This window comes from Monodon monoceros, unplaced genomic scaffold (genome assembly GCF_005190385.1).
Source record: "Monodon monoceros isolate NGI ecotype Baffin Bay Population unplaced genomic scaffold, NGI_Narwhal_1 Super_Scaffold_18, whole genome shotgun sequence".
Taxonomy (NCBI): Eukaryota; Metazoa; Chordata; class Mammalia; order Artiodactyla; family Monodontidae; genus Monodon; species Monodon monoceros.
In genome coordinates this window covers 155,723,814-155,750,799 of record NW_021703774.1, presented here as the reverse complement: position 1 = coordinate 155,750,799, position 26,986 = coordinate 155,723,814, and the positions used below count along the sequence as shown (strand labels likewise).

General features: G+C 42.1%; 1 protein-coding gene across 3 annotated transcripts in view; it reads left to right on the top strand.

Annotated features, from left to right (window-relative positions):
• The window catches only part of KPNA6 (karyopherin subunit alpha 6), a 53,188-nt gene that overhangs the window by 12,937 nt on the left and 13,265 nt on the right, over positions 1-26,986 (top strand). For 2 of the 3 annotated variants that reach the window (XM_029228906.1, XM_029228908.1), the window contains exons 2-8: positions 20,377-20,510; positions 21,299-21,391; positions 21,798-21,897; positions 23,112-23,206; positions 23,994-24,125; positions 25,655-25,743; positions 26,652-26,751. In XM_029228906.1, coding sequence (XP_029084739.1) covers positions 20,377-20,510; positions 21,299-21,391; positions 21,798-21,897; positions 23,112-23,206; positions 23,994-24,125; positions 25,655-25,743; positions 26,652-26,751 — 743 coding nt within the window. Of the gene's footprint in view, positions 1-12,546; positions 12,737-20,376; positions 20,511-21,298; positions 21,392-21,797; positions 21,898-23,111; positions 23,207-23,993; positions 24,126-25,654; positions 25,744-26,651; positions 26,752-26,986 lie in introns of those variants that run through there. The other variant, XM_029228909.1, reaches the window with a different exon arrangement.

Sequence of the window (26,986 nt, the reverse complement as noted above, 5' to 3'; positions counted from 1 at the left end):
ACCGGGGCACGAACTCGCGTCCCCTGCATCGGCATGTGGACTCTCAACCACTGCGCCACCAGGGAAGCCCCCAATGTTAAACTTTTTAAAAAGATTTTCAAACCTACACCAGAACAGGGAGGATTAACTCAAATGTTTGTTTTTGGTTTTCCTTTGAAGTGGCAAATAGCCTTCAAATGACTACCTAACCACTGCCAGTCCCTACAAAATTCTACTTCCATTCATATCTGTGTTGATACCTTTTTATTCATTCATTCATTCATTCATTCATTTAGGCTGTGCCGGGTCATAGTTGTGGCACGCGGGATCTTAGTTGCAGCATGCAGACTCTTAGTTGCAGCATGCGGGATCTAGTTCCCCGACCAGGGATCGAACTCAGGCCCCCTGCATTGGGAGTACGGAGTCTTATCCACTGTATCACCAGGGAAGTCCCTGTGTTGGTATCTTCTGATATTTGTATTCCCTATTCTTTTTTTTTTTTTTTTTTTTTTTTGTGGTACGTGGGCCTCTCACCGCTGTGGCCTCTCCGTTGCGGAGCACAGGCTCCGGACGCACAGGCTCAGCGGCCATGGCTCACGGGCCCAGCTGCTCCGTGGCATGTGGGATCTTCCCGGACCGGGGCACGAACCCGTGTCCCCTGCATCGGCAGGTGGACTCTCAACCACTGCGCCACCAGGGAAGCCCTGTATTCCCTATTCTTGGCAAGAACTGGACCACATGTCATTGACAGATTGAGTCGGGCAGTGGTTAGGGTGGTAGAATCCAAGAAGAAACATTGGCACACTTCTTCGAAGAAATAACAAAGGAGACCCCTGTGGCTAGTATGCTGTTGAGCAGAGTATATGTAATAGAGAGAGCTTTGGCTTTAGACAGAAGGATCTGGATTAGAGTCTTCAAAGATCTGGATTAGTCTTCCACTTAGTAGCTGGGTCCTTCTGCAAGTTATGCCTCAGTTTTCTCACCTCTAAAATGGGGGTTCTGGGGACTTTCCTGGTGGTGCAGTAGTTAAGAATCCGCCTGTCAGTGCAGGGGACACGGGTTCGAGCCCTGGTCCGGGAAGATCCCCCATGCTGCAGAGTGTTTAAGCCCGTGCGCCACAACGACTGAGCCCACGTGCCTAGAACCTGTGCTCCGCAACAAAGAGAAGCCACCGCAGTGAGAAGTCCGTGCACCGCAATGAAGAGTAGCCCCCACTCACCGCAACTAGAGAAAGCCCATGTGCAGCAACAAAGACCCAGTGCAACCATAAACAAATGAATATTTACAAAAAGAATTTATAAAAAATAAATAAAATGGGGGTTCTGTATGAGCTTAGACTTAAAAGCTAAGCAAATTGTTTCTAAATCATTACCAATCAAATTTGAATCTTCCCTGGGAACATACCCTCTGCAGAGATTAGAGATTGACTTTGGCATTTTTGTTTTGTTTTGGTTTTTTTTGGCTGCACCCTGTGGCATGCAGGATCTTAGTTCCCCAACCAGGGATCAAACCAGTGCCCCCTGCTTTGGGAGTGTGGAGTCTTAACCACTGGACCACCAGGGAAGTCCTTGACTTTGGCATTTTTGAAAGAGCTTTCAAAAGGCTTTTAGTCTGGATTTAGTAGATAAAAACTTTCCACCACGGTCAGAGACTTTGGAAAGCATTCTGGACTGGACTTGAGAAGACTGCTTCTTTTCACATCTAGCAGCAAGGACACAGATGTGTGATTTTTTTGGCAGGAGCATCATGATCCTTGCCTGCCTTGGTGCCTGATGGAGGTCTCCTAGCAGGACATGGAAATAAGTAACTTGACACAGGAAAGGAACTTATATATCACAGGAGTTTGTTAGTTTAGTAGATTGGTTCTATCATAAAAACTTTGAAGGCATCTCAATTAATGCTAAATTCATTAAGAAAGGACTTGTGTGAATCACTGGTTTATTTTGATTATCCTAATGTGCTATTGATATATATATTGCCTACAAAGAATAAGTATGCATATGCAGAAAAATGAAGTTGGACTCCTGCCTTACATCATATATAAAAATTAACTTAGGGCCTTCCCTGGTGGTCCAGTGGTTAAGACTCCTTGCTTCCACTGCAGGGGGTGTGGGTTCGATCCCTGGTTGGGGAAGCTCTGCATGCCGCGCAGTACAACCAAAAAATAAATAAAATAAAACAGTAAAAATAAAATTAAAAAAATTAACTTAGATCAGAAACTTAAATGTAAAGAGCTAAAACTATAAAACTCATTTAAGAAAACAGGAGTAAATCTTCATGACCTTGGATTAGACAACAGTTTCTTAGACATGACACTGAAAGCACAAGCAGTCTCCCACCCCCCAAAAAAAGATAAATTGGACTTAGTGAAAATTTAAAACTTTTGTGCTTCAAAGGACACCATCATGGATATTGAGAATTATGTAAGAGCTCACTCATATTGCTTTATTTTGGCTGACAGGTAGCTGACATGTCAAAATGCAAGTCAGTTTCAATAATTAAATGACTCTTGGGTTCTGCTGATCTGCATTCATCTTTCCCCATTTTCTATGCATATGTGTATATTCCTTTTCCAGATTTTTGGGTTTGGTATTTTTATTTTGTTGAATTTATTATAAACCACTTCAGATCTTTTGGAAAACTGAAGTTTAAAAATGTTGAATAGAACATTTGAGAGTATGTATGTGCTGTGCACTGTGCTACACATTCTTGCTCTCAAAGAGTTAATGATCTAGAAGTGAGGTGATGAGTTGTGAACTAAAACATGGCCATTGGAGGTTGTCAGTGGGAACCAGTTTGTAGTACCAGGTAAACAAAGATAAACACAGATAAAGTTGGACACCAAAGCGATAAGGACAGATTTTAATCAGTAATATACCATTGCAATAGGGAAAAGTGTGAACTGATTTCAACTTTGTGCAGAGGTAACTGGGTGTTTTAAAGGAAGGATGAGGGAATGGAGGTGGGGGTGAGAGAGAGCTCAGTAAAGTCAGGGAAATGAAAAATTACAAAATGCAAGGAAGGGGGAGGTGGTCCACATGAAACCCAACTGGGTTTGCTACTGGGGCTTATTGAAGGTAGTCTCCTACCCTCCCACAGAGCCTGGGAAACAGGAACCCTATATTCAGGTGTTGGCTGAAACCGTAAATTCATTTGGCAGCCTTGAGATTTTCTCAGGCAGGCACTTTAAGGGGAGCTAGGGTCATCTAGTGATGTGACCTTGAGCTGTTAGAAACTATGTTAGTGTTTTTTGTTCAAATCTTGATGGGCCAAGGTTGAACCTAGTTGAGAAAGGGCTCAGAGGAGCCTGGATAGAGTTTGGTTAAGGAGAGAATCTTTGGTACAGGTGAAGATCAGTTTGCCAGCCTGTTGTCTTTGGGGAATAGAAAGTTCATGGCTGACTCTAAGACCAGATGAATGGTAATGGCATTAACTCCTAACTAGGGAACCTAGGAGAAGAAACTGGTTTAAGGAGAGAGAAAGTGAGGTGGAGATAGCCAGTATGCATTTGGAAATACACACAGGCAAAGGTTGTGACAACAGAGATTTGGTACTTAGTGTAAAAGTGGAGGTTGAAGCTAAGGGAGGTCACTTGGGAAAGGGGGCTGCTTCTGCTGAGGACCAAAAGTAGAATTTTGATAGACACTGACATTGAGAGATTGGCGTTGGGAGAGGAACACAGTATGAACCCTGAGAAGGAGTGGTTAGAAAGGTGAGAGAACTGGGAGAGGGTGGTGCCTTCAGAATCATGGGTGGAGTTTCAAGAAGGCAGAAGTGATCATCAGTGACAAATTAGAAAGTCAAATAGAATGAATACTGACAAGGTCACTGGATTTAGCTGTCTAAAATGTCTTTTTCTGAGCCATTTGTGTCCTGCAGTCTTTTTTTTTTTTAAGTTTATTTGTGTGTGTGTGTGTGTGTGTGTGTGTCCTTACAACAGAACGTCTCTATTCACTTTTCACACCAATTCTGGAGGAAACCTGTGCTTTCTGGGTTTCTGGGAAGAAATCTTTCTAAAATCTGCTTTTGGAAGTTCTGCTCCACTCCAGTCACAAGGAAGATTCCTTTGCTGTACATTTCTTCCCTTACCCTACACTTACTGGCAAACACTTGTTAAGCAACTGTTACAGCTACACCTTGTGTCTGGGACAGTGTAGGTGCTCGATAAGTATTGACTAGATATTTGAACAGTGATTCAGTGAGCAAATATTTGTATATATCATAGATGCTGGGGATACAACAGAAGTTTTTGTAGAACTTACACAGGAGAACAGATACAGATTGTACATAGTGTAACGAAGGAAATTAAACAGGTGTTCTGACAAAAATGGAGTAGCTTACTTTGGGTTAGTGTGACAGGGGAAGGACCTAGCAATTCTAAGAGCTAGGGGAGAGCATTGTGGACAGAAAGAAAACAGGAAATGTGAAGACTGTATCTGGAAACAGCTTGATAGTTTCCAAATACTGAGAGAGCCATTGTGACAGGAGCATATGATGACTGAGGGTAAAAAGTTGAATGAGATGAGATGAAGATATAGGCAGCGCCTTAAATTGTGAAGAAGATTTTACTTCTACATGGGAGCAGTGCTATGCTCTGATTTTGTTGTGTGGTGATGGGTTGGGGGTGGGTTGTCGTAGTAACCAGGCAAGAGATGATAGTGACTTGTATGGGATGAGAGAGGTAAATACATTCAAGATACATTCAGGATTTGTCAGTAGGTTAGATCAGAAAAGTGTGAGAAGGGAAGGAGTCAAGGATGATGGTTTTTTTTAACCTAGGATTTGGATTAAGTAACTTGTAAATGCTGTTGGTATTGCTGGGGCGGGGGGTGGGGGGAGGGTGTAAGAAATTAAGTTAGTTTTGGATACGAAAGTGAAGATTTCCATAGGTAGTTGAATATATGAGTTTGGAACTCAAGAGAAAGGACTGGGCTGGGGACATAAATTTGGGAGTTACGGGAATGGATGAAATCACCTCGAGAGAGTGAAGATAGAAACCAATATGTAGATATAGGGAAGAGGAGCCATCAAGAGAGACTGAGAAGATTGGATGAGGTTGGCAGTGGTGCCAAGAAAACTGAGTGTTTCGAGAGAAGGGATTAGTAACTACTATTGAGGGGCTAAGAAGAGGACAGAAATTTCTATCCATTAGATAAGGCAATGTGGAGGTTATCGGTGACCTTGATAAAAGCAGTTTCTTTGGAGTAGAAGGAATGGAAGTCAGATTTGAAGAGTTAGAGTGAAACAGAGCACACAGAGATTCAACAATATTGGCAATGCCTATTTTTTAAAGTTGGTTATTTCATTATGTTATTATATCTTACACATAAAATGTGTAATAGTCAAGAAACATGTCACATTAATTTTATGTGAATGGAGACTTAGGGTACATAGATGACTTTCAGGAAGAGAGATCTGATTACCATCAAATTTAATATCATCTGAGCAACCTGCCATTAGATGCCTCCTGATGTGATGTAGTGTGAAGCACAGAACATCACCTATATGTATTCTTGCCAAAGTGTATTTTTAACCTGAATCTGTTACAGCCTCTAGACCCAACTTCCATTTTGCAGGAAACACACAGGATAGGGGTATAAATTAATGGCACAAAACTAGAATGTGGGGCATTCTTTAAGGCATTAAGGCATTCTTCAGAGAGTCAATATCACAAGTAAATAAAAGGGTTGGGGGAAAGGAGGACAGGGACATTGTAGATTAAAAGTGACCAAATGGGGCTTCCCTGGTGGCGCAGTGGTTGAGAGTCCGCCTGCTGATGCAGGGGACACGGGTTCATGCCCCGGTCCGGGAAGATCCCACATGCCGCGGAGCAGCTGGGCCCATGAGCCATGGCCGCTGAGCCTGCGCGTCCGGAGCCTGTGCTCCGCAATGGGAGAGGCCACAACAGTGAGAGGCCCGTGTACAGCCAAAAAAAAAAAAAAAAAAAGTGACCAAATGTTGGAATAATTATGTAATTTTAAAAACCGTTTTTATTGTTTGGAGTTACATACTGAAATATATGTTGTTGGAATGATATGCCAGGAATTTCCTTAAATGATCCAGGGTCTGTGAGTAGATGGAAGCATAGATGAATGACAGCTAGTTGATTATTGAATCTGAATGATTGTTGCATTGAGTTTCATTTTATTTACTATTCTGTCTACTTTTGTATATATTTGACATTTTTCATAATAAAATGTTAAATAGAAGGCTAAATACAGGGCTGAAACTTGACTAGATTCTGATTTGGGCGAAAAAACTAGCTATAAAAGCCATTTTGAAGTAAGGAAATTTGCATATGGACTAGATAATAGGTGTTTCGTTAATTTTCTTAGGTTTGAAATGGTATTGTAGTTATATAAGAAGGTCGTTATTATGAGACAATTACTAAAGTAATTAGGGTGCAGTGCCAAGTCATGACATTTGTAACTTTAAGTGTTTAAATAATTCATAATAAAGAGGGCAGGTAGTCCTCTTTAATTAAAAAAACTATTTTTCTGCTGAAAAAATCGTTTTCCTATTCATTAGAACAGAAAAGTAGGGCAGTAGCTTGGGGGGGCAGGTAGTCAATGAAAAGATTAGTGTCTGGCTGATTCTCAGTATGAAGAATTGGTAGCTGGTGAGATTCCTGGAACTAGTCCTACATTGCTGATTTTAGCTAACAAAGTTATAAATCAGTAGTGTCAAATCTGTTGTATACCTGAAACTTTTATAATATTGTATATCAACTATACCTCAATTTAAAAAATTTTTAAATGTACCAAAATTTTGCCATCAACTTTGTATGCATTCACAGCAGTTATCTACCAGGTAGACCAGCAAGAAGACAGGCAAAATTTAAGCCAGTCTTTGTTGTCATCTTTGATAAGAAACCCAGCCATGTAAGTTTTAGAAGAACCTCTTTGAAAATGATTGCATTTATTAGTCTCTGTATCTGTCACTTGTGTATTGTGTGTTATCTTCCTACCCTTCCAATCCGAGCATCATAGCTGGTTTCATCCACTTTGGAGGAAGTTTGATTTAATTAATTCTGATGGTATAGGTGTTCACAAAGGGTCAGATATACTTCAGTTTTGTGGTTGGTTGGATTTGTGGTCTAGGGAGAGAACTCACTGCAAAAGAAAAACCTGTATTATGAGGTTGAATTCCTACAAAGTCAGATATGGTGGGTGGAGGGGGGAATCTCTTAGGCAAACGTCTTTGGTACTAGTTTTTTTTTTAAGATTTATTAATTATTTATTGATTTATTTATTTTTGGCTGCATCAGGTCTTAGTTGTGGCATGCGGGATCTTTCGTTGCGGCTCGTGGGCTCTTCGTTGCAGTGCACGGGCTTCTCTCTAGTTGCAGCGTGCGGGTTTTCTCTCTCTAGTTGTGGTACGCAGGCTCCAGAGGGCCTGGGCTCTGTAGTTTGCAGCACGCGGGCTCTAGTTGAGGTGCACGAGCTCAGTGGTGTGGCGCGCGGGCTTAGTTGCCCCGCGGTGTGTGGGATCGTAGTTCCCTGACCAGCAATCGAACCCAAGTCCTTTGCATTGCAAGGCAGATTCTTTACCACTGGACCACCAGGGAAGTCCCAGTACTAGTTTTCAGTTGCTCCCAGTTCTCATGCACTAATTAGAAAATTGATTGCCAGTAACTGGTTTTTTTATGTTATTTCATTTTTTTTAACAAGATAAAAATTTAATGAAAATTAGTCAGTGGTCAGTAATTCCTTTTTTTTTTTTTTTTTCTGGTACGCGGGCCTCTCACTGTTGTGGCCTCTCCCGTTGCGGAGCACAGGCTCCGGACGCGCAGGCTCAGCGGCCGTGGCTCACGGGCCTAGTCGCTCCGCAGCATGTGGGATCTTCCCGGACCAGGGCACGAACCCGCGTCCCCTGCATCGGCAGGCGGACTCTCAACCACTGCGCCACCGGGGAAGCCCTAGTAATTCTTAAGTTAAAATGACTGTGAGTAAATAGATCAAGATGGATGGAACCTAGTCTAAGGGCAGGAGCCCAGGAGCCAAATTGAATAGAATTATGTGTCTTATCAGAGAATGAAAAGAAGTTGTTCTCTGAGGTTGGATGAAAAGAGAAGGCCTATGGAATTACAGGGTCTAGATCTCAGTCCCAGCTTCACAACTTGATAGCTAAATGATCTTGTGCAAGTCACAGTACCTCTGAACCTAGTTCCCTAGCTGTTAAGTGGATATGCTCCTAATTGACTAATCTTTCTCATTGGTTGTTGTAGAGGTCAGCTAGATCTGGTGTAAGAAAACATTTTTTAAAAAGAGAAGCATGGTGCTGGGGAATTATTTAATTGTCCTCAAACCAAGGGCTGTTTAACAGCTCATTTCACCCTAGCCCTTGTTAAAATTAAATTTTGTTTGGCTGGCGCAATGTTATGAAAATTGAGTGTGAGCCCAATCCCTGTTGTCCTATTATAACTGTCCCGTTAAAAATCATTAGCTGGGCTTCCCTGGTGGCACAGTGGTTGAGAGTCCGCCTGCCAATGCAGGGGACGTGGGTTCGTGCCCCGGTTTGGGAGAATCCCACATGCCGCGGAGCGGCTAGGCGCGCGAGCCATGGCCGCTGAGCCTGCGCGTCCGGAGCCTGTGCTCTGCAACGGGAGAGGCCACAACAGTGAGAGGCCCGCGTACCGCAAGAAAAAATCATTAACTTCTTGGGAATTCCCTGGCGGTCCAGTGGTTAGGACCCAGCGCTTTCACTCCCGTGGCCTGGGTTCAATCCCTGGTCGGGGAACTAGGATCCCACAAGCAGTGAAGCACAGCCAAAAAAAAAAAAAAAAAAAAAAACCTCTTTACCTTTTAAGGCATTTGAGTTTGTGGTTAACTGAAATTCTGGAATGGGAGCAGATTCGTTTATTGGTAACAGAGCAGTCCCCAACCCAGAATTCTGATGGATTTGCTGTTGTGCTCCCTTTGGCAGCACGGTATATAGATGGATTTGCTGTTACCAATTGCTTCCCTTTTCAGGAAATGAAAAGAACCTGGAGTTTGGGACCAACTAGATCAGGGTTGACTATTAGCTTCCTGGCTTGTCACTTAACCTCTGAGTCTCATTTTTCTCGTCTGTAAAATGGATTCTCAGGATTGTTGTGAAGACTGGAGATTATATCTAGAGAGAGTTTCTATATCCCAGTACACTCTTAGCTCTTCCTTTTTAATTAACTGGCATGTGGCCAATGTTTTAACTCAGGAATCTTACACTGATGCACATTTGGTAGAGAATTCCTAGTGAGAAGTAAGAGAGGCCAGCTGAAAAAAGCCATTTCACTCTGGGAGGAATCAGGTTTCTTACATTCCTGAAGGAAGGGGCATTAAGTTTAGCTCATTTTCTGTGCCTGGGGAGGTACATTTTATTAGAAACTTGCCCTCTGCAAAGAGGAGCCCCCACTCAGTTTAGCACCAGGACAAGAGAATTTGTTTGTTTATTTGTTTATTTATTTGCCACACCGTGTGGCCTGTGGGATCTTAGTTCCCGGACCAGGGATTGAACCTGGGCCCTTGGCAGTGAAAGTGTGGAGTCCTAACCACTGGACTGCCAGGGGATTCCCCTGAGAAATAATTTTAAAAGGCTGACTGACTACTTCATAGTGTTAAATACAGACCATGAATGTAAGACTTTGGTTTGCAAAGTCCTAGAGCCAGCAGCTGTCGTAATATCACTCCCATCCCATACACAGGAAAGCTGGCTTTATGTAGTATGCCATTTTTCTAAGAAAATTTGCATAATTTTAAAAATTTTATGAATCTTAAAATTTTAAACATACCATTGATTAAATGGAATACTGCAGTAATCTGGCTATTCGCTTAGTGTGTGACTTGAGACACAGGTTATTCATCTATCAATTAGGGCCTGTATTAATTTGCTAAGACTGCATAACAAGGTACCACAGACTGGGTGGCTTAAACAACAAAAATTTATTCTCTCATAGTTCTGGAGGCTAGAAATCCAGGATCAAGATGTTAGCAGGGTTGGCTTCTTCTGAGACCTCTCTCTTTGGTTTACAAATGGCTGTTTTCGTGTTCAAATGGTGTTGTCCCTCTAAGTGCATCTGTATCTTAATCTTCTCTTATATGGGCACTCGTCATATTGGATTACGCCTTACTCCAGTATCCTCATTTAACTGTAATCACCTTTTTAAAGATGCTATCTCCAAATACAGTCACATTTTGGGGTATTAGGGTTTAAGACTTCAGCATATGAATTGGTGGGGGATGGAGTACAATTCAGGCCATAATAGGGTCTGTACTTATTTTGTATTTTTATTGCTAGTTCCTTGGTTCTCAAAGCTTAGAAAATGCATGGCAACATTAGCCAGTTATTTCCTAGAAATGAGAGGTACAACTTCAGGGAATTATTCACTTTGAGAGAGTTCCTTGACTGAGAAAACTCAAAGGCTACCTGAGACAGTCAGATGCTTGAAAAGGTATTGATATATTTGTATTGTGGATTTCTTGATCTGGGCTCAGCAAATAAGGGAGAGCATGATGAAAAAAGCCCCTCTGCCTGATAGTCCCTGAATGAGCGTCCAGCATTCCTTTGGTTGCTGATTCCAGATGTGCTTCTGCAAATGTTCCTCCTTCCAGTCTAACCTCCTGCTTGGCTTCTCCAGTGAATTCATAAGCACATATTTGTGATAGTTTCTTGTCACCATGGTGACTAAAGAAGTACAGCCTGGTTCTCCTTCCAGCTTCACTGTCAGCTCTTCTTGAAGGAAGAGAGCCCTCTGGGAGAGCCCAGGCTCAGAGTCATGAAAAACCATGTGTCAGGTAAAGGGGGAGAGCAGTCCACAATGCTCCCTTTAGAAATTTGTCCTGTGCCTGTTTCCAGGCATAGGGGTAATCAGGGACCCCAGAGGGAGGCCACTGCAGCCCCCTAGAACTTTTAAACAGTAAATGGACTTGGGCTTTGCCAAGTGGATGTGGAAACTTGCACCTTGTAAGACCCTGCTGCTGCTATTGGTTTGCCTAGCTACTTTCCAGAATGAACAGAGGCACCTTCTCTGAAGTTTCATTTCCTTATTTCAGCTCTCTCCTCAACTTCCATTCTATATCTCTTTTTCACTCAGATTCTCTTTATAGACTACTCTTCCCCCTCACATTTATGTACTTTATTCCATTTGTGTCCTCAAGGTGATCTCCTGCTTGAAGAACCAGCCCTAATCTTGCCTTTGGGAGCTTTCTTTTTCAACTCTCATCATGATTCACCCCAACCACTCCAGAAGAGAGGCAATATTAGAGTTAATTATCCCTTTCTGTGTGCCTATAAAGCTTATTTTTCATCCCTTTTGCAATACTTTTATTAACTGTTTCAGATGAGAAATTTAGAGGATGAGAAATGCCTATAAAGGGAGAAAGAACCAAGTTGGTAATGCTTCCTCCACTCATACTTCAACATTATCACCTTCACTTTTATCAGTTTTTTAAAATAATGAGATTGTTTTTAAAATGTAAATATTGAGTAAGGTATGATAAAGTCACTGAGGCCACAGGAGGAAGCAAGAATGAGGTTTGTAAGGAAGAAGTTTATTATACTCACAGGTCTGGTTGGGGCAGGGTGGTTAGGGGGTGGGAAGTGGGTCACCACTGGCCACACAGGGTCACAGAGGAAGACACCAGGGTGGTCAGGAGGCAGAAGGGGCAGGAGCAAGCAGAAGGATTAGGCCAGAGCCTGGAGCTTCAGAGGGAAAGTGAAGGCAGGGCAGAGTAAACAGTTTAGGACTGGCTAATTTGAATAATTCTGGAGGGCTTTGGGCTATGAGAGTAGTCTCTAGTTGCCTACTACTTTTTGGGCCCTGGGATGATTGAAGCACAGGAATGTTGCCTCCTGGATGTACAGACAAGATAAAGTAGATATGGCTCTGGATTGGTTCCTTTGCAAAGGCATGCTCTTAGGCACAATTGTTATCTGTGGGAATTAGCTAGCCATGGGAGTGGCAGTCTCTCCTGGGTTTGTAAGGCCCCCAAGTGCCAGAACATCAGGAACACAGAAAATAAGAAAATATAGTTAATATAATTGGCCCTGTGATGAATGAATGCAAATAAACAAATACAGAATGTTAAAAAAAAAAAATGTTAAAACCGGGATTGTATGTTAGATTTAAATGGAGGACATAATGCTGCAATTAAAAAAATTTTTGTGGTAAAATATAATTCACCATTTTGACCATTATTATTATTATATATTTTATATATATATAAATTTATTTATTTATTTTTGGCTGCGTTGGGTCTTCGTTGCTGTGCACGGGCTTTCTCTAGTTGCGGTGAGCAGGGGCTACCCTTCCTTGCGGTGTGCAGGCTTCTCATTGCGGTGGCTTCTCTTGTTGTGGAGCATGGACTCTAGGCATGCAGGCTTCAGTAGTTGTGGCACGTGGGCTCAGTAGTTGTGGCTCGCGAGCTCTAGAGCACAGGCTCCGTAGTTGTACATGGGCTCAGTTGCTCTGCGGCATGTGGGATCTTCCTGGACCAGGGCTCGAACCCGTGTTCCTGCATTGGCAGGCGGATTCTTAACCACTGCGCCAGCAGGGAAGTCCCACCCCTATGTTTTATTCTAAGAGTTTTATAGTCATAGCTTTTATATTTAGGTTGTTGATCTATTTTGAGTTTTATGTATGGTGTAAGCTAGGGATCCAGTTTCATTCTTTTGGATCTGAACATTTAGTTGTCCAAGCACCTTTTGTTGAAGAGACTATTCTTACTCCATTGAATGGACTTGACATCTTGTCAAAGATCAGTTGGCTGGCTGTGGATGTGTGAGTTTATTTCTGGACTCTGTTCTATTCTGTCAATTTTTTTTTTCTTTTCTTTTCTATCAGTTCTATTCCATTGATCTATATGTTTATCCTTATGCCAGTACCACACAGTTTTCATTACTGTAGCTTTGTAGTGAGTTATGAAATCAGGAAGTGTGAGTTCTCCAACTTTATTATTTAAGAATCTGTAGTTTCCACATATTTGTGAATTTTCTAGTTTCCTTCTGTTATTTATTTCTAGCTTCATTCCATGTGGTGAAGGAAGATAATTTGTCTGATTTCAGTCTTTTAGAATCTGTTGAGACTCTTTATGGCTTAATGCGGTCTGTCTTGGAGAACGTTCCATGCACACTTGAGAAGACGTTTTCTGCTGTTGTTGGGTGGGAGTATTCTATATGTCTTTTGGGTCTACCTGATTTATAATGTTAAAGACTTCTATTTCCTTATTGATATTCTGTCTAGGTTCTATTCATTATTGAAAGTGGTGTATTGAAGTCTCCAAATGTTACTGTAGAACTGTTTTTCCCTTCACTTTTGTCAGTGTTTGCTTTATATATTTTGGGGCTCTAGTTGGTGCATTTATAATTGTTATATCTTCTTGATGAATTGATACTTTTATCAGTATGTAATGTCCTCCTTTGACTCTTGTAACAGTTTTTGACTTAAATTTTTTTATCTGATATTAGTATAGCCATCCCAGCTCTCTTTTGGTTACCATTTGCATAAATATCTTTTTTCATCCATTTACTTTCAACTTGTTTGCATTTTGGGATATACAGTAAGTCTTTGCAGGCAGCATATAGTTGGATCATGTTTTTTTAATCCTCAGCCAATCTCTGCCTTTTGACTGGAGAGTTTAATCCATTTAAGTATAATGTAATTACTCGGGAATTCCCTGGTGGTCCAGTGGTTAGGACTCTGTGCTTCCACTGCTGGGGGCCCAGGTTTGATTCCTGGTTGAGGAGCTAAGATTCCTGAACCATGTGGCACAGCCAAAAAAAAAAAAAAAAAAAAGTATAATGTAATTACTGGTAAGGAAGGACTTCTGCCATTTTCTTTTTTTTCTATACGCCTTATGCTTTTTTTTGTCCCTTTCTTCCTCTATTACTGCCTTTTGTATTTAGTTGGTTTATTGTAGTGAATTGTTTTCATTTCCTTTGTGAATATTTTTAATTTTTATTTTGTGTGTGTATATGTATTTGTATAGAGAGATTGTGGTTACCATGGGGATTACATTTAACATCCCAAATTTATAACAATGTAGTTTGGATTGATACCAACTTAACTTCAGGAGCGTACAAAAACTCTGTTCCTGTACAGCTCCAATCCCCTCTTTATGTTGTTGCTGTCACAGATTATATCTTTATATATTGTATGCGCAATAGCATCGGTTTATAATTATTTTATATGTTTTTCTTTTAAATCATGTAGGAAATAAAAAGTGGCATTACAAACCAAAAATCCTATAATACTGGCTTCTGTATTTCCCCATGTAGTTAACCTTTACTGGCTTCAAGTTACTGTGTAGTGTCCTTTCATTTCCTTTCATTTTCAACTTGAAGGACTCCCTTTTAGCATTTCTTACAGAGCAAGTCTAGTGGTTAACAAACTCCCTCAGCTTTTATCTGAGAATTTCTTAGTTTCTCCCTTGTTTTTGAAGGACAGTTTTGTCAGGTACAGAATTCTTTGACAGTTTTTTCTTCTAGCACTAAAAATCTCAGTGCCTTCTGGACTTCATGGTTTCTGATGAGAAGTTGGCTTGTATGTGATGAGTCACTTCTTCCTTACTGCTTTCAAGATTTTCTTTTTGTCTTTGGCTCTCAACAGTTTGATTATGTATCCAGATGTGGGTCTGAATTTTTCTCATGATTAATTGGTACATTCATGTCTTACATTAAATTTGGGAAATTTTCTGCCATTATTTCTTCAGAATTCTTTTTCCCTTTCCCTCCCATTTCTTTGACTCCCTAAATGCATATATTGTGATTTGCTTGTTGGAGTTCCATGGATCCCTAGGTTCTGTTCACTTTTCTTCATTCTTTTTCCCTTTCTGCTCAGACTGCATAATTTCAATTTTCCTGTCTTCAAGCCTGCTACTTCTGTCTGTTGCCTGCTCAGATCTGCTGTTGAACCCCTCTAGTGAATTCTTCATTTTAGTTATTACACTTTTCAACTCTAGAACTTCTCTTTGGTTCCTTTTCTATTTGTTGATATTCTCATTTTGTTCAGCATTGTTTTCCTGATTTCCTTTAGTTGTTTGTCCATATTTTCCCCTTAACTCTTGGAGTGTATTTAAGACAGTTGTTTGAAAGTCTGTCTTAGATTGTCCAGTGTCTGGGCTTCCTCAGGGAAAGTTTCTGTCCATTTATTTTGTGCCTTTGAATGGACCATACTCCCCTTTTTCCTTGTATGCCTTGTAATTTTCTTTAAATTAAAAACTGGACATTTGAATATTATAATGTTGTAACTCTGGAAATGAGTTTGTTTTCTATTTGTCTTATGTTCTTGGTTCTTTTTTCCCTCTTTACCTGCTTTCTTTTGGATTATTTTTTATAATTCTCATTTTATCTTATTAGGTTTAAGGAAATTTTTTAAATGGGAAAGTTATTGTATGTGTACCTACTTCTTACCATTTCTAGTATTCTTCCTTTTGTGAAGATCTGAGTTACCTTCTGGTATCATTTCCTTTCTGCTTGAACAACTTTAGCATTTCTTTAGTGCAGGTCTGCTAGAGACAGAGTCTCAGCTTTTGTCTGAAAAAGTCTATTTCACTTTCATTTTTGAAAGTGTTTTCATTGGGCATAGAATTCTAGTTTGACAGTTTTTTTCAGTACAGTTAATGATGTTATTTCATTATCTTCTTTTTTATTTTATTTTTTATTGAAGTATAGTTAATTTACAATGTTGTGTTAGTTTCAGTTGTACAGCAAAGTGATTCAGTTATACATATATATATATTTTTTTTTTCTCAGATTCTTTTCCATTATAGGTCACTACAAAATACTGAGTGTAGTTCACTGCGCTATACAGTGAACTACAGGTCTTTGTTGTGTACCTACTTTATATATAGTAGTATGTATATGTTAATCCCAAACTCCTAATTTATCTCTCCCCCACCTCCCTCTAATATTATTTGGAATTTTTGTATCCTTGTTCATAAGTGATATAGGAAAAGTATAGGACCTTCTCATATTATCCTTCTTTTGTATTGTTATCAAAAGAATGTCCTTTCCGGTACTTCCCTGGTAGCACAGTGGTTAAGAATATGCCTGCCAGTGCAGGGGATACAGGTTCCATCCCTGATCCAGGAAGATCCCACATGCCGTGGAGCAACTAAGCCTGTGTGCCACAACTACTGAACCTGCGCTCTAGAGCCCACGAGCCACAGCTGCTGAGCCCATTGCCACAATTACTGAAGCCTGCGCTCCTAGAGCCTGTGCTCTGCAACAAGAGAAGCCACCTTAATGAGAGGCCTGCACACTGCAGTGAAGAGTAGCCCTGCTCACTGCAATTAAAAAGAAAGCCCGGGGGGCTTCCCTGGTGGCGCAGTGGTTGAGAGTCCACCTGCCGATGCAGGGCACACGGGTTTGTGCCCCAGTCTGGGAGGATCCCACATGCCGCGGAGTGGCTGGGCCCGTGAGCCATGGCCGCTGAGCCTGCGCGTCTGGAGCCTGTGCTCCGCAACAGGAGAGGCCGCGACAGTGAGAGGCCCGCATACCGCAAAAAAAAAAAAAAGAAAGAAAGAAAGCCCGGGGGGCTTCCTGGCGGCACAGTGGTTGAGAATCTGCCTGCCAATGCAGGGGACACGGGGTTCGATCCCTGGTCCAGGAAGATCCCACATGCCACAGAGTAACTAAGCCCATGTGCCACAACTACTGAGCTTGTGCTCTAGAGCCCGTGAGCCACAACTACTGAGCCCGCTTGCCACAACTACTGAAGGACACACACCTAGAGCCCATGGTCCACAGCGAGAGAAGCCACCACAGTGAGAAGCCCGTGCACTGCAACAAAGTAGCCCCCGCTCGCCGCAACTAGAGAAAGCACACGTGCAGCAATGGAGACCCAACACAGCCAAAAATAAATAAAATAAATACATTTATGGGAAAAAAAAGAAAGCCCAGGACTTCCCTGGTGGCGCAGTGGTTAAAAATCCACCTGCCAATGCAGGGGACATGGGTTCAAACCCTGGTCTGGGAAGATCCCACATGCTGCGGAGCAACTAAGCCCATGCGCCACAACTACCGAGCCTGCGCTTTAGAGCCCGCGAGCCACAACTACTGAGCCCACGTGCTACAACTACTGAAGCCTGCGCACCTAGAGCCCGTGCTCCGCAACAAGAGAAGCCACCGCAATGAGAAGCCCGCACACCGCAACAAAGGATAGCCCCCATTCACCGCAACTAGGGAAAGCCTGTGAGCAGCAACGAAGACCCAACACTGCCAAAAATTAATTGATTAATTAATTAATTTTTTAAAAAAGAATCTGCCTGCCAGTGCAGGGGACACAGGTTTGAGCCCTGGTCCGGGAAGATCCCACATGCCATGGAGCACCTAAGCCCATGTGCCATAACTACTGAGCCTGAGCTCTAGAGCCTGCAAGCCACAACTACTAAAGCCCACGCACCTAGAGCCCGTGCTGCGCAACAAGAGAAGCCACTGCAATGAGAAGCCCGTACACCGCAATGAAGAGTAGCCTCCGCTCGCTGCAACTAGAGAAAGCCTGCACACAGCAACAAAGACCCAATGCAGCCAAAGATAAATAAATAAATTTATTTATTTAAAAACCTCATTTGTAAAACCATTTAAACCTGGCATTTTCTTTGTGGGAATATTCTTTAGTGCTGATTCAGTATATTTAATGGTTATAAGGCTAGTCACATTCTGTTTGAGTCACTTTTGGCAAGTCATATTATTCTAGGAATTTGTCTTTTCAAACATGTTAGCTAGCATAAAGTTGCTCATATTCGCTTTTCAGTCTCTTTAGTTACCTAACATTGTGTCCTCTTTTGTTCTTGAGAAATCTCACCAGAGACTTGACTATTTTTCATCTTTTGAAAGTTCCAAGTTTTGCCTTGTTGATTCTCTCTGCTGTATGATTTCTCTCTTTCTTTTTTTTTCCTAACCTGTGTACCTAAGTCATTAATGTTCAGACTTTGTGTTAACTTCCTAAAGCTTATACACAAATAATCAAATTTCATGTATATGAAACACTGGCATGTAAAGGGCAAGCTTTAAAACTTTCAGAAGACATGAGAGGGTATCTTTCTGACCTTGGGAGCGTGAAAGGATTTATTAACAAGACACACAGAAAAAGCTAAGTATTAAAGAAAAATTTAACTACATTATAATTAAGAACTTGTTAAAGAACTCCATAAAGTGAAAATTGCAAAAAATGAAAAGATACAAACTCCTAAAAGATGTTTGTAATACAAATAACTAACAAATGGTTAATAACTAGAATATCTAAAGAACTATAAATCAATAAGAAAAGGACAAGTCGTTCAATTGAAAAATATTCGAAGTACCATAAACAGACATTTTTCACAGAAAGGGAAACATGACTAATAAACATAAAATCTAACCCTATTAGTAATGCAAATCATTATCCCAGTGAAGTACCTTATACTCATTAGATTGGCAAAAGTGATAATTCTGAGTAATAGGATATACATCAGTGGGAACCTGGTACATATTGCTGAGCTAGTGTGAATTGGCATCACATTGGAAGGCAATGTGGTACTATCTGGTGAAGTTTAACATCTACTTGCCTAAACCCAGCAATTCATTCCTTAGAGCAGGGGTTCTCAAAGTATGATCTGCAGACTATTTCAGAGGGTCTGGGAAGTGAAGACTAAGGTGTTATTTGCCAACTCAAAATAGATTAAAGACTTAATTGTAAGACCTGAAACTGTTAAAACTCCTAGAAGAAAACACAGGAAAAAAGACCTTGGTCTTGGCAATGATTTTTTTGGATATGACACCAAAAGCACAAACAACAAAAGCAAAAATAAATAAGTAGGATCACGTAAACGAGAAAGCTTGAACTAGAAAACTTAAAAGCTTCTGTACAGCAAAAGAAATGGTCGACAAAGTGAAAAGGCAGGCTATGGGAGAAAATATTTGCTAACCATATATCTGATAAGGGATTAATATCCAAAATATATAAGGAACTCGCACAATTCAATAGCAAAAAAACACAAATAATGCAATTAAAAATGGGCAAAGAACCTGAATAGACACTTTTACAAAGCAAACGTATAAATGGCCAACAGTTTGATGAAAAAGATGCTCAACATCACTAATCATCAGGGAAATGCGAATAAATTATGATGTGTTTATACAGTAAAATAATATGACATAGGAAAAATTAAAGAAATACAGCTCCATGCAAAAACATGGGTGAATCTTAAAAACCCAGTGGAGGGGGCTTCCCTGGTGGTGCAGTGGTTGAGAATCCGCCTGCCAATGCAGGGGACACGGGTTCGTGCTCCGGTCTGGGAAGACCCCACATGCCACGGAGCGGCTGGGCCCGTGAGCCATGGCCGCTGAGCCTGCGCGTCCGGAGCCTGTGCTCTGCAACGGGAGAGGCCACAACAGTGAGAGGCCCACGTACCGCAAAAAGAAAAAAACAAAAACCCAGTGGAGGGGCGACAATTCTCAGTAGACTAAACATAGTATGATACAATATTTAGGGGTAAACATATATGTGATTAATAAAAACAAAAGTAAAGATAATGACAATTCATCATAGCCGTTTTCTTTTGGCTGGAGTTGGAGTGGGGATGGAGGGGCCTGGGATAGGGGAAGACCCTACTACTAGATTCAGGCATATTAATAATCTAGTTCTTAGGTTTAGTGGTGAGTTGACAGATGCTCATTGTATTATTTTGCTTGGTAACTTTACATTATGTTTCATCTTTTTGTATGTAGCACATATTACAGAATAAAATATTAAATTTCTTTAAAATATAGATGGGTGGCCACATGAGTTATTAAAAAAAAATACATGGTATTCCACTGAATTGGGTACACAATAACGTATATCACCTGGGTAGGTTAAATATATTTGAGTTTATTGGGCAAGTCATATAACTTTTCTGTCTTGTCATAGAAGTGATCATAGCTTGTGAGCATTTACCATATGCCTGTTGTTCTAAATAGTACTTTGCATGTATTAAGCTATATAATCCTTCTAACAACTCCGTGCTCAGGTATTAAGCTATATAATCCTTCTAACAGCTCTATGAAATAGGAATTATTATATCCCTGTTTTAAAGATGAGCTCCTGAGGCATAGAGGTTAAAGCAACTTGTTGAAAGTTGCACAGCTAACAAGTAGAAGAGCCGGTATTTGAACCCACACAATCTGCCTCCAGAGCCTACACCTTTTAACTCCTCTGCTTATATCAATTGCTATAATAGCACTTACTTAATAAGTTTGTTATGATTAAAGGAGACTGTGTTGTTTGTGTGTGGGTGGTACTAGAGATGTCAGGTGCAGTTACCGAGATTATTAGGCCTCCTTGGGAACCTGTGAGTCCCCCTGAGAAGGGGAGGGTGGGTAGGGAAAGAAGCCAGTGAGAAGGAAATGCTGTCCTCCTAAGAGCCTTTGCCAATATGTTTGTATCTTCCCTTCTTCCAGAGACCATGGCGAGCCCAGGGAAAGACAATTATCGAATGAAGAGCTATAAGAACAATGCCCTAAACCCTGAGGAAATGAGGCGAAGAAGAGAGGAGGAGGGCATTCAGCTCCGGAAGCAGAAACGGGAGCAACAAGTGGGTTAGCCCAAGTATTCTCAAACGCGCTCTTCAGGGAGGCAGGCCAGCCACCATGGTTGACCTCCACCTTGCACTCTCACTTTCCTCTTGGGAAAGTAGCTTATCTCTGTGGGCCGCTCATCCAGCTTCCTTTGTTGTAAAGAAATTTTGGAACTTTGAGAAAGAACTGTCCCTTATTCCTTTTCCATAATTTAGAACAACTTGGACATCATTTATATCTTCAATATAACATTCTAGTGCTAACCCCTTGTTTTTACCCAGTAGTCACTGTTAGATCTGGCCGTCAAGGCCCAGCCCCAAGCCTGGCCCTTTAAGAATTTTGTCAGCCATCTGGGCTGCCTTACTTCTCTTTCTTGAGTCCATTCTTTGTAAGTCTCCCTAGAACTGAGATTGTATTAATGCCTCATCGTCTACACTCTGCCATGCACCATGCACCACACGCCACCACCAAATTGGTTCCTTGCCCAGGTCTAGATGCTAACCTGCTTTTGCCCACCCTTTTGCTTTACCATTATTTCTTTCCTTCACAGCCTTTTATATGCATCACCTTTTATACAAAGGGCACAGGAATTTTAAAAGATTTTTTTTTGCTTATAAAAATGTAAACAATCTATAACATAGAAAGTAAAGCCCTTGAATATCTTTCCACATCAGTATATTAAGCTTGGCATTTTCTCATACAGTAGCATTCCTTGACAGTTATGCCATAATTTAACATTGGGTCATACTTTGTTTTCTTTGTTTCGGTAAGAAGTCTTACCACCGTCTCTTCTCTTTATTTTCAGCTTTTTAAACGGAGAAACGTGGAGCTGATTAATGAAGAAGCCGCCATGTTCGATAGTCTCCTCATGGACTCCTATGTGAGCTCTACCACTGGGGTAAGACCCTTGCAAGCTTCCCAGGCAAGCTTGGGAAGTACCTGCTTCTACAGAACAGAAATTGGTCAGTTCACATCATCTAGTTAGTTTTACCAACAACCATGCTAAGCTCTTTATTCCATGGGCCCTTTTGTAGCTGGTCAACTTAAGGAGTCAGTAAGGATTCATCTCTGATGGAAACACCAGAGGAAACATTTAAGGGAAGCTATCAATTGCCTCAGAGGTTAAGAATCACTTCCAAATGTTCCAACTTGAAGCAGCTGTGGATTAAACACCTTCTGAGCCTGCTGTTAACCCCTTCCTCTTGCCCTCAAGTCTTTAGAAAGGAGGATTCCAAACAGGATTATGGGCTCATACGTGGCTCTAGTATTGGTTTGCAAAGTTGTGAACCTGTTTTATGTTCTAGGAGAGCGTGATCACAAGAGAGATGGTGGAGATGCTCTTTTCTGACGATTCTGACCTGCAATTAGCAACCACACAGAAATTCCGGAAACTGCTCTCCAAAGGTACAAAGCCTAGTCTTCCGCAGGGGGCCCTGCGTGACTCTAGCGTCTTGTTTCTTCTCACTGACCTCATCAACTATTCCCTTTCACTCATTCTGCTGTAGCCCTACTGGCTTTGGTGTCCTTGGACAAGCCAGGCACATTCTTACCTTTGCACTATTTCCCCTGCCTGATATCCTTTACTTGCAGATAACTGTGTGACAGCTGCTACATTTCTATGATCAGATCCTACTTTCTCAGTAAAGCCTACCCTGACACGCTATCAGAAATTGCAGCTCCCCCCACCCCTGCAGCATTTTCAGTCTCCTTACCCTGCCCTACCTATTCTTTTTTTTTCCCATTACACTTACTGCCTTCTAACATAACAGGATATTTCTCATCACGAGGATATAAGCTGTACGAGGGTGTAGACTTTTGGTTTTGTTCACTACTGTATCCTCGGTACCCAGAACCATGTCTGGCACATAGTTTGTGCTCAGTAAAAATTTGATGTATGATGGGAAAAATACTCCCTGACTTTTCTTCCTCCCAAGAAAAGAATGCTGGTCTTGGAAGGGAAGCGTTTAGACTAGGGTTGCTCCTCCCTTGGTCTTCTCTCCCTTAATTCTTTACTTGCTTAGGTAAGTAAGGTTAGTTACTTGCTTAGGTTTAGGAAGCCAAAGGCGAGCATAGTTAAATTAGGATTGGCTTTACTCTTTGGCATCTCAGCTATTTTACACAGTTCAAAAATGACCAGCTATTGTTTTTTTATATATATATATAAATTTATTTATTAATTTATTTTTGGCTGTGTTGGGTCTTCGTTGTTGCATGCGGGCTTTCTCTAGTTGCGGTGAGCGGGGGCTACTCTTCATTGCAGTGCGTGGGCTTCTCATTGCGGTGGCTTCTCATTGTGGAGCACAGGCTCTAGGTGCACAGGCTTCAGTAGTTGCGGCACGCGGGCTCACTAGTTGTGGCGCACGGGCTTAGTTGCTCCACGGCATGTGGGATCTTCCCGGACCAGGGATCGAACCCGTGTCCCCTGCATTGGCAGGTGGATTCTCAACCACTGCGCCACCAGGGAAGCCCCATGACCAGCTATTGTTAAAACTACCTCACCAAAAAGGAGTTTGGGAATGTTTAGAAGCATAGTCAGGAGTATCTAGGAAGGATGGTGGACTTACCCCCGTGAAAGCATTAGTCAGAGCCTCTCCTGACTTTTCCTCTCCCTCTTCCAGAACCTAGTCCTCCAATAGATGAAGTTATCAATACTCCAGGAGTGGTGGATCGGTTTGTGGAGTTTCTGAAGAGGAATGAGAATTGTACATTACAGGTGAGGCCTGGGATGGAGAGTTACCAGATGAAAGCCCTTTTGCCAAGAAATTGTAGTGGCATGTTTCTACAGACACATCTCTTAGGATATACACAAGATATTGAGGGAACATTTAAGAGATGCTGTTACCTCAGAGGTCTTGACCTCAATTAAATAAGAGACCCACAAACTCTTCCCTAAAACAATCTCAAAGGAAAGATACCAGAATATGACAGACTGATTATTCAGAGGTTATATTTTAAATTATAAATATAAGTATATTGGGTTAGCCAAAAAGTTCGTTCGGGTTTTTCCATAAGATGTTACAGAAAAACCTGAACGAACTTTTTGGCCAACCCTAGAGGTTCTAGTCCACTCCTAACCCTGAGGTGAACCATTTATCTTCTCTGGGTCTCTCTTCTCACAGATGGGTAATGAGTCAATCCATTGGAACTTACTAGAAACTTGGCTGAAAGGGACTTTTAGAGACCCATCTCACTCTTATCCTGGTTTCAGAGATGAATAAAGTGAAGCTCGGGAAATAAAAACGTGACTTGCCAAAGGACTCATGGATGCTGTGGTAGTGCAGGACTAGACCTGGGACCATGGAAGCCCAATTCTGTCTCCCCATTATGTTTTATCACTGCCAGTACCTCTTCCTATCATTTAAAGGTGGAGAGGGAAAGGCTTGTGTGGTTTTTTGTTTTTGTTTTTAAGTCGGGGCAGGAGGCTTATTGCTGAGCCAGCTAGTAGGCACGGCTGCTCATCTGGAATGACCTCTCACTCATGGCTTTAATCTCACTTTCAGTTTGAAGCTGCCTGGGCTCTAACGAACATTGCCTCTGGAACCTCTCAGCAGACCAAAATTGTCATTGAAGCAGGGGCTGTCCCCATTTTTATAGAGCTGCTTAACTCGGACTTTGAGGATGTACAGGAGCAGGTAATGCCCAAATTTAACTTAATTCTTTTTTTTTTTTTTTTTTGCGGTACACGGGCCTCTCACTGTTGTGGCCTCTCCCATTGCGGAGCACAGGCTCCGGACGCGCAGGCTCAGCAGCCATGGCTCACGGGCCCAGCCGCTCCGTGGCATGTGGGATCTTCCCGGACCGGGGCATGAACCCATGTCCCCTGCATCGGCAGGCGGACTCTTAACCACTGCGCCACCAGGGAAGCCCTGGCTTAATTCTTGATGGTACCAGTGGTATAATATAAAGTATATTTTGTCTTTATCCCCAGTTAAGAGGTTAAGAGCAAAGAGCTCCTAAAAACATTGGGATTTTCTTAGTGATAGAAGTGTCTTTTGTTATTCCTAAAGAGCCCCTTTGGGACACACCTTGAGTCTCTGTGTCACCGCATTAGTGGTGACTCCGGGTGGGGCCCTAGATAGCTTCAGGAAGGGAGGTCTAGTCATCAGAAAGACCAAATTTAGGATTAGAGGATTGGAACTCTCAGCCCCACCCCACCCCGACTCTTCCCACCCCTCCACCCCACCCTCCCCAGGGAGGTTAGAGGGGCTAGAGATTGGGTTATAAAAAGGCTTGAACAGTGAGATTCAGAGAGCTTCTGGTTTGGTGAACACTCAGTGTGCTGGGAAGGTGACGTGCCTGGAGAGGGCTTGGAAGTTCTGTGCAACCCCACTCCTCAACCCATACCTTGCCCTGTGCATCTCTTCCATTTAGCTCTTCCTGAGTTGTATATATTACAGTGAACTGGTAAACGTAAGTAAAGTGTTTTCCTGAGTTCTGTGAATCATTCTAGTGAATTATTGAACCTGAGGAGGAGATTGTGGAACTCCTGAATTTATAGCCGGTTGGTAAGAAGTATGGGTAGCACCTGGGAATTGCAGCTAGTATCTAAATTGAGGGCAGTCTTGTGGGACTGAGCCCCTAGCCTGTGGGATCTGCCCTAACTCCGAGTTACTGTCAGAATTTAACTGAATTGACACAGTTGGTATCAGAGAATTGGTTGTTGGTGTAGAAAAAACTCCACACATTGGGCATCAGAGGTGGTGCTGGAAAAAAGACACCACAATACCCATTTCTCAGCACCTACAGATCATAAAAACCCAACTTCCATTTCTTCCACTGGTTGGATAGAAGTGGAGAGTGGTACTAGGGTTTTTTCCTATATTACTACATATAGGGTTGGTCCTATGAGGCTACAAGAATGCAATTTTCCCATCATTTTCTCCTTTTCTGGGGCGTGGGGATAAGGAGGTCTTGGTCTGGCTTCTCTGGCTGCAGTACAATGTCAGCCTGCCTCCCCCAGTGAACCAGGAACTCTCAGAGTTAAAATAGAGCAAGTGCTCAGTTTTAACAAGGAGGGTACCTGAGCTTATTTAGTGTGTTTAAGGTCTTGATGGGGTGTTTGTCCTGGTTACTGGTGGGTGTCACTCTGTAGTTGTGAGTATAAAGTACTCACAGAAGCCACTAGGCTCTGTGGGTGACAGTTCCATCGTCCCTTTTTTAGGCAGTCTGGGCACTGGGAAACATAGCTGGAGACAGCTCCGTCTGCCGAGATTACGTCTTGAACTGTTCCATCCTTAATCCTTTGCTAACGTGAGTAATTACTATCATCTGGACCTGGGGTATCTTTCCGGCAGCCATGTGGCAGATCTTCGGGGAGCAGTTTACCTTAAGACGATGAGTGAATACAGAAATGATAAAAGTGCATTCTCATTGCCAGAGTAAAAGATAGTATCTTTTGAGAGTAAGAAGATTGTGTCACTGGTCTGTGTCTTGTGCTTCCTCACTTTGTAGCACTGTAGAATCTCATGTTGGTCATACCTGTCTCATTGTTGAGCCAGAGGAGAGAGGAAGGACTAGCCCATCTGGAAGAATCTAACCTTCTCTACGGAATGCATTGATTTGCTATGGGTTTATGCCCAGTACATTGGAGAGCTCTGTTGTAAGCCACAGATCTAAGACCCCTTGCAGAGTCATCTGGATGCTCCCATCCCTTCCTCTGTACCCTTATAATAGAGCTACATCTAAACCAAAACAGAGGAAGGAGCTTTTCTTGAGAGGCCACAATCTCATAGGCTACTATTATAACTCCTTCTTGGGCCTGTCACAGGAAATCATTCCACAGTGCATGGCCAAAGCCCTCACACTAAACCTTCAGCTTTTATTTCCAAAGACAACAATACTCTTGTTTAGAACTTGTGGCCGCAGTTAGGGGCACAGTATGTCCTATCTTAAACGTTTAGCATGCTTACTCACAGTCCAGCCCTCTGTTTGTCCTTATTAGCTATGGTCTTAATAAGCCACAGCTGGTCCTAATCCTCTGTGAAGATGTAGGTCGGCCTCTGGGGCCAAACAGGCTCACTTAACTTAAATCTATGGGTAGGAAGAAACAGGCTTCTAGAGTCTTAGGGGTCTGATTGGATTTGCTCCTGGGGTTCGTAGGCAACAGCTCTATGAAAAGAGCATCATTGCTCAGGATCTGGCTTTGCTGTCCCCTTCAGGCTACTTACCAAGTCCACACGACTGACAATGACACGGAATGCAGTCTGGGCCCTGTCAAACCTGTGCCGAGGCAAGAACCCACCCCCAGAGTTTGCAAAGGTAAGAGAGCTTCTCTTTTAAAAAAAAAAAAAAAAAAAAAATTATTTATCTGGTTGCACTGGGTCTTAGTTGCGGCAGGTGGGCTCCTTAGTTGTGGCATGCATGTGGGATGTAGTGCCTTGACCAGGGATTGAACCTGGACCCCCTGCATTGGGAGCACAGAGTCTTATCCACTGCGCCACCAGGGAAGTCCCAAGAGAGCTTCTTACCAATTCCTGAGTGAAAGCAGTTTCCT